General features: G+C 34.7%; 1 protein-coding gene across 1 annotated transcript; it reads left to right on the top strand.

Annotated features, from left to right (window-relative positions):
• Nucleotides 1–2,737: 2,737 nt before the first annotated feature.
• Nucleotides 2,738–4,466, top strand: LOC145108885 (cytochrome P450 84A1-like). The gene is made up of 2 exons (XM_079045972.1): nt 2,738–3,673; nt 3,759–4,466. The coding sequence occupies exons 1-2, from the start codon at nt 2,777–2,779 to the stop codon at nt 4,380–4,382; spliced, it is 1,521 nt and encodes a 506-aa protein (XP_078902098.1). The 5' UTR covers nt 2,738–2,776; the 3' UTR covers nt 4,383–4,466.
• The last annotated feature ends 2,953 nt before the right edge of the window (nt 4,467–7,419 follow it).

Below are 7,419 nucleotides of genomic sequence, written 5' to 3'. Positions count from 1 at the left end.
GTTTATTTATTTAAATTTAAAAGATAAAAAAATCAATTTTAATAATTCATTATTTTTCTTATAAATCCAAAGTTTTTAAATATTTAGACCTTTATATTTATTTTTTTTAGTTAACTCATGTAATACATGAGTCTTACATCTAGTGGTAATATAGATGAAAAAAAACTCAGTGACCAAATATATAAATATCAAAAAACATAGAAAACATTTTTGGTTTCTATGCATAGATGTAACTGATATATTCTTTTTTTTAAGTTGTTTTCTTGATTTTTTTTTCTATTGCAGAAATTAAATGGTCTGTGCCTAATAGTTACTTTGATTTTTAATTATACTTAACTCGAAGTCAGTTGAATAACTATTTTTGTTAATTATATGAATTTAATGTATTAACTTGAAGCATTTAAATAATAGAAAATATTTTTGGTTTCTATACATAAATGTAAGGGGTTGTTTGTTTACCTCTTAATTGAAAAATTAAGAGGCAATCTCTTAAAAATTCAGATGTAAAGTGTTTGATAGCATCTTAAATAAAAAAACATCTCTTAATTTCTCAGACATATGATTGTATCTGTAAAAATAAAGACACGCGTGTTTACTGTTTTGCCCACCACATATTCTCTTCTATTTCATGACACATCATCTTTTTTCCCTCCCAACCATCAACGGCGCCTCTCCTCCACTCCGATCCCATATATTGTCGCCGCCTTCGGCTTCGCTTGTGGCGCCTTCATCTCCGGCTCCAGCTCCAGCTGTATCGCCTCCGACATCTTCTGTAGGTTTGCCCTTTCCTATTTCAGCCCCACTTTCCCTCTTCTCTTTCAATACACACGACGTTCCCTCACCCACTCCATCTCCGGTTTGTCGGCCGACTCCTTCACCAGTGCCGCCATCACCACCTGAAGCGAAGCCCTCCAGGTCCCTCATCGACAATACAACTCTTGGTAAGTTTTTTTCCATAAAACTCAATTATTCTGGTTCAATCCCAATCCCAAACAAGCATTCAAGTTTTTTTTCCCTAAAACTCGATACAAATTAATTTTAGCCACGATTGGTGTCGTTCTCCCATTAATTTTTTTTTGCTTGATTTTGTCGATCCTACCCCTTATGTTGTAGCCCCTGTTCATCAAAGTGATTGGTACTTGTTAGGTTATATTTCAGTTTTGATATGATGTGGTTTTTGGATTCAAATAAAGTCAAAGTTATGGGTTTTGGATTCAAATAAAGTCAAAGTTACAACATGGTGGTCGATTTCCCGTTTGGAGATGTTGCCCTGATCATGTTTTATGTAGTTGGTTTTGGAGGTGGATTTCATAGTTGTAGCCTGTTGTGTGCTACTGCAAATTTTGTTGATTTAAAATTAACATTTCATACTTGAAATATTCTTCTCAAGTGATTGCATATCATCTCAGTTGTCAAAGAAAATGTTGTTGATAGAGTTCTTCAAGAGAAGTTATGGTGGTGGTGACTATGGTGGTGTATATGGGAACTCTGGTTATGGTATATGGGAACTCTAGTTATGGTGATAGAGTTCTTCCAATTATAACATTCTGTAGTTATGTGTAGCTCATGTTTGTTATAGTTGCATGTGTTTTCATATGTGTTGGATTTTGTAGGGTGTTTATATTTGGATTTTGTATGGTGTTTTGATTTTATATGGTGTTTATATTTTTGTATAATTATTTAAGAAGTTGGTTAAATTATTTTATAAAATAGAATTATTGAATTTAGCAAAAAATAATACAGAAGGGTAAAATGGTCATTTTCATTATTCAGCACAACAATTCAGAGGTTCCAACCAAACAACTTGTTAAAAATTCAGATCTTAAAAATTCAAATCCTTTTAGAAATTCAGACCTCTTAAAGTTTCAGATCTTAAAAATTATCCTGCCAAACAGCCCATAAGTCATATCGAATAACAAACTTGAGGTAAAAAGAAAAAAAAAAAAAAAAAAAATCGAAATTTGCATGAGGAGAACAAAACTAAAACAGAAATAATTAAAAAAAAAAAAAAAAAAAAAAAAAAAAAAAAAAAAAAAAACATATGAGTGGTTGGTAAAGTAACCAATTGTTAAACTTAAATACTCTCTATTCTAATCTAATAATAACAATGTAAATATTTTACATCTTAACAAGTGGTACATAAAAAACAATTATTTCTGACATGTCAAAATAATTTCCAAAATTACTTGTCTTTGTTTGTTTATTATATTACAAACACGATTTATGTTTTATATTTAAAAAAAAAAATACAATGATGCAATTAGTGTAACAAGTTATCCAAAAATCCATTACCACCAAAATCAAAACAAATTTAAACATTTTTACTCTTGCAGTCTAAACATAATCATTAAAAAAACTAAAGTAAATAAACAATAACCTAAACAAATATTTATCTCATATGATTACAAGAATGTAAAATTAATTGGTCGACCAAGTCACTTGTGCAGTAGCCAGCAACTAGCAACGTTATGCTGACATATAATTCTATCAGATCTAAACCGAATAAAATATCAAACTATATTTATGTGTAAATAATTGACCGGCACTCTGCGTCTTTGTCTCAAGACAAAAGAATTAGTCAAACATTTCCTGTAATTCTCCTCTATAATAAATAAAAAAAAAAGAAAAAAAAAAGAAAAGAAAAGTAATATCCATACGACTTCCCACCTTTCAAACAGGGTGTGCCCGCTCAACTTGTATATAAACACCCCTTTATCTCACTCTTTAGGTAGCAACATTCATCCAGTTGCCACTTAAACCTCCATTTGAATCAAAAATGGAATCTCTTCAATTCCCCATAGCAATCTACGCTATAATAGCTATCTTAACTTTCTTCTTTCTTTCATGGATCCGCCGGAAACCACTCCCGCCGGGGCCAATGGGGTGGCCAATCATCGGCAACATGTTGATGATGGACCAACTTACCCACCGTGGCTTAGCCCGTTTGGCAGAAAAATACGGTGGCATCCTTCATCTAAAGATGGGTTTCAGCCACACCATTGCAGTGTCGTCGCCGGAGATTGCCCGGATAATACTTCAAGAAAAAGATAACATCTTTGCCAACCGTCCGGCAACCATCGCCATCACCTACCTCACATACAACGGAGTAGATTTGGCGTTTGCAAATTATGGACCTTTCTGGCGACAAATGCGAAAGCTTTGTGTCATGAAGCTGTTCAGCCGGAAACGAGCGGAGTCATGGGACTCCGTCAGGGACGAGGTCGATACCATGGTGAAAGCCACCGCCATTAACACCGGTACGCCGGTAAACTTGGGTGAGCTTGTATTCGGGTTGACCCATGATATTATCTACCGAGCAGCTTTCGGGTCGATTTCACATGAAGGGAAAGAAGAGTTTATCAGAATCCTACAAGAATACACCAAACTTTTTGGCGCATTCAATTTGGCTGACTTTATCCCGTTCCTCGGGTTTATTGACCCGGCAGGGTTGAACACACGTTTACCGGCGGCCAGGGCGGCGTTGGACGGATTCATTGACAAAATCATCGACGAGCATTTGAGTAAAGGAAAGAAAACCGGCGACGAAGGTTTGGATAACGATATGGTTGACGAGATGTTGGCGTTTTACAGCGAGGACGGAAAAGTCAACGAAGGTGGTGATTTGCAAAACGCCATTAACCTTACCCGAGATAACATCAAAGCCATAATCATGGTAAGTAATGAAAGCATGAATAGATTAATGTCTATAAATCATTATAATATTCAAAATTCTAAAAGTTAATCCAAAACTTTTGTAGGATGTAATGTTCGGTGGAACTGAGACAGTGGCGTCCGCCATAGAATGGGCCATGACGGAGCTAATGCATACACCGGAAGCACTAAAGCGCGTGCAACAGGAGATGGCAAATGTCGTCGGACTTGATCGGCGCGTGGAGGAGTCTGACTTGGAGAAACTGACGTACTTCAAATGCGTCATCAAGGAAACCCTCCGACTACACCCTCCGATCCCAGTTCTCCTCCACCAGTCTTCGGAGGCGACAGAAGTTTCCGGCTACCATATTCCTAAAGGAACACGTTGCATGGTGAACGCGTATGCTATTAATCGTGATAAGAACTCTTGGGAAGATCCGGATACGTTCAACCCATCACGTTTTTTACAAAACGGAGCTCCGGATTTTAGAGGAAGCAATTATGAGTTTCTTCCATTTGGTTCTGGTCGGAGGTCGTGTCCGGGGATGCAACTAGGGTTGTATGCGATGGAGATGGCGGTGGCCCACCTTTTGCATTGTTTCACGTGGGAATTGCCGGATGGAATGAAGCCGAGTGAAATCGACATGGGTGATGTGTTTGGACTCACAGCCCCAAAAGCAATTCGATTGGTCGCAGTGCCAACTCCGCGTTTATTATGTCCGTTGTATTGAAATGGTTTTATCTATATGTAGGTTGCATACGGTTTCAATTTGTATAAGATATATAATAACATGGAAATATTTTTCGTATTCATATATATGGTATCACAATAAGCCTTATTTGAACTCAACGGGGTTGTATATGGATCTTTATTTTTAAAATTCATAGGCTCCCGCTAATATTTTAATTACTTTTTTACTTTTTCATAAGAATTCCAACAAACTTTTAGTTATTAAACAATTATTGTTATAAACTCGTTTCAATTACCACTCTACTAATCATTATGGGTAGAATAGAAAATAAAAAGGTAAGATTTGAATATAATTTTTAGGAATTTTTATATGAATTTAATAACGACATTGTCTAACTTTACAGTCTATTAAAATAGTTAAATTTCATAAAAAAAAATGTTGGGTCGAATGTGAATAGTGAGAAGTCGAATGTAGTTTGTGTCAGTAAAGTGTCGAAAGTAATATGGTTTCGACACTCTATATATTTTACAAGGCACCTTAGTTTCAATACATAATGTCTAGTCCTTGTAACTTTTTGTGAGTCTGTTGTACCCTATATATAGGGTAAGTACATAAAGTAGAGGGTAACAATTAGAACGTCATTATCATTTGTACTCGAATTTCTCTCTTATACTCTTCAGACTTTATTTGAGCCAAACAGATCTTATTTAGATCTCGTGTCCATTTACAACTTTTATGGATTCAATTGTGTTCTTAATCAATCTCTAACTCACATCAATTTGTATCAGATCAGGATTCACTCAATCGAATGAAGTTTTCTCGTAATTTTTCATTTTTTTAATCCCTCTTTTTTTATTCAAAATCTTCTACAAATTTAATCAGAAACTGGTTTTAATTGGTTGTATTGAATTTATTTTGCATTATGTATGCTAGATTAATTGGTTTCTGATTAATTTCTGATTGATTTCTTTCTTAGATTTTTATTTGAATAAAAAATTCTCTTTCTTCAAAATCCATACAACAATGGGGAATTTCAATATGAACATGATGACTAATTTCTGTCACTTGCTCAGATCATTAACAAAGATTCCGATGTTGATTCCGGAGTATTATGAGCAAAGGGCCGACAGGATGCAGGATTATCCAAATGGTATTGATGAAGATCTGATGAGATCCATAAGAAGAGGACCATTTAGTCAATATATGCTAGTCGTTGTTGGTACGTCCGCAACTGTTGAGGACATGATCACAAAAAGAGGCAAGATGCAGGAAAACGATAATAAATGTTTGCGTGAATTACGTGCTGCTCTTCCACCAATAGTTTGCAATTATGTTGAAGGGTATGAAACTTCAAAAACAAATTTGGGATACACTAAAGGAGAAATATCAAGGAAATGAGAAGACAAAGAAGAGTTCAGTCAAACAATGCTTGCTTGAATTGGTAGAATTCAAGTAGAAGGAAACTGAATCAATCGAATCATATATGATCGATTGAATGAATTGATCTTCAAATGTTCTCTCTATGGAATGACATGTTCATCACTAGAGTTTAATCTCACCTTTCTCATGGGTTTAAGAAAGGAATGGAGAAATATCAGTTTGATGATCAAGACACAAGAAAGCTTTGATGGTTACTCTTTTGCAGATCTGTACAATGTCCTGAAAAGCACATAAAAGTGAGATTAGTGATATTGCTGAAGAAAGTAAATTGAGTCTGGGAGGACCTTTGGCTTTGGTGTCGAAAGTTATAGCAAAGGAATCTGAATTCGAAGAAGAAGCTAAGGATATCGATGAAGGTTTCTTGTTCAACTCCAATGATGAAGTAGTTGCATATTACTCAAACAATAAGGTCAATAAATTCTTTAAGAAGCCATTTAATGGGAAGTTCAAAAATAATTCTGAGGGCAAAAGTGCATCTTTGACTGGGAAATCTGTGAAGGAGGCAGTAAAGGTAGAGAAGAAAGAGGTGGAGAGTTCGAATAAGAAGAAGAAGGAATTCAAGTTTAAGGGTAATTCTGGATTTAATTGTAACTATTACAATGGTTACAATAACTTAGCAAAAGATTGTATGCTAAGAAAGTAAGAAGAGAGGAAATAGAGAGTTTAGGACGAGGTGTATTATGTTGAGAAGATTGAGGAGATTCGATCTCAAACAAAAGGTGTTTCCCTGATTGCTAGAGGAGATGATGAAGAGGAGGGCACTTATCAAATTTGGTCTTCAGGATCAAATGATGAGGTAATACACCATCCCACACACGGTGCATTATATGTGAAAATGAAGAAGATATATGACGAGAGTGAGGATGATGAAGAAGAAAGAATTGAAGGTAGATGCTTTGTGTCGAAGGACAAAATCAAATCTCCAATGACTGCAAAAGTACGTGATCTTCTAATCTCATTTAAATTTCCTTCATCTTCTTTTAATGATGTTTTATCTGAGTTTGATAATACGTGTTCTTATTTTAATAACATGTTAATCTCCATGATTAGTGAAGCAGAAAAGTCCAAAACCCTCTATTATGAAGCTAAGAATAAACTAGAAGAAAAAAAGGGTTTAGTAGAATCTCTAGATTTAAGGATTAGTAATCTTCTCATAGATAGAGACTATATTCGAATGGAAAATATTATGCTTGTAAAACAACAAAACATCTATTGTAATACTGCTAGAAGGTTGTATGCGAAATTAATTGAACTTCATCATTTTGCTGAGATTTGTAGTGAACCTCATCGAAAGCTACTTCCTTACTTGCTTTTAAAAGAGAATAGATAGACGAAATCACATATGATTTTGAAAACAAGATAGCATTTTATGATAAAATTCCAAATGATTCATGTGCATATGGTATTGTAAATATTAATTAATGTCAGAATGTTGATGATCTAGTGAATATTGTGAATATGACCTTAACAAAAAATGAACAAGTCAAGATTTTGAACATGATTGAGAAGTCGACACTTGGTTCTCAACAAAATTTTGTTGATATCGAAGATAGCTCTGAAAATATCAGTCAAATTGAGGAAGAGCAATGTGTCGATTGCTCACGATTGTCTATCATTAATGTCAACTCAAGGACTA

Source organism: Lactuca virosa, chromosome 4, assembly GCF_052849685.1.
Source record: "Lactuca virosa cultivar CGN04683 chromosome 4, Lactuca_virosa_CGN04683_v6, whole genome shotgun sequence".
NCBI classification, from domain to species: domain Eukaryota; kingdom Viridiplantae; phylum Streptophyta; class Magnoliopsida; order Asterales; family Asteraceae; genus Lactuca; species Lactuca virosa.
Note: the sequence above shows the minus strand (reverse complement) of the source record. Positions and strands in the feature narration are given on the sequence as shown.

Excerpts from the sequence above, each read along its gene's own strand:
- LOC145108885 (XM_079045972.1), top strand. The coding sequence starts at position 2,777 with ATGGAATCTCTTCAATTCCCCATAGCAATCTACGCTATAATAGCTATC. Across the intron at positions 3,674-3,758 it reads ACATCAAAGCCATAATCATG|GATGTAATGTTCGGTGGAAC; the intron begins GTAAGTAATGAA and ends AAACTTTTGTAG.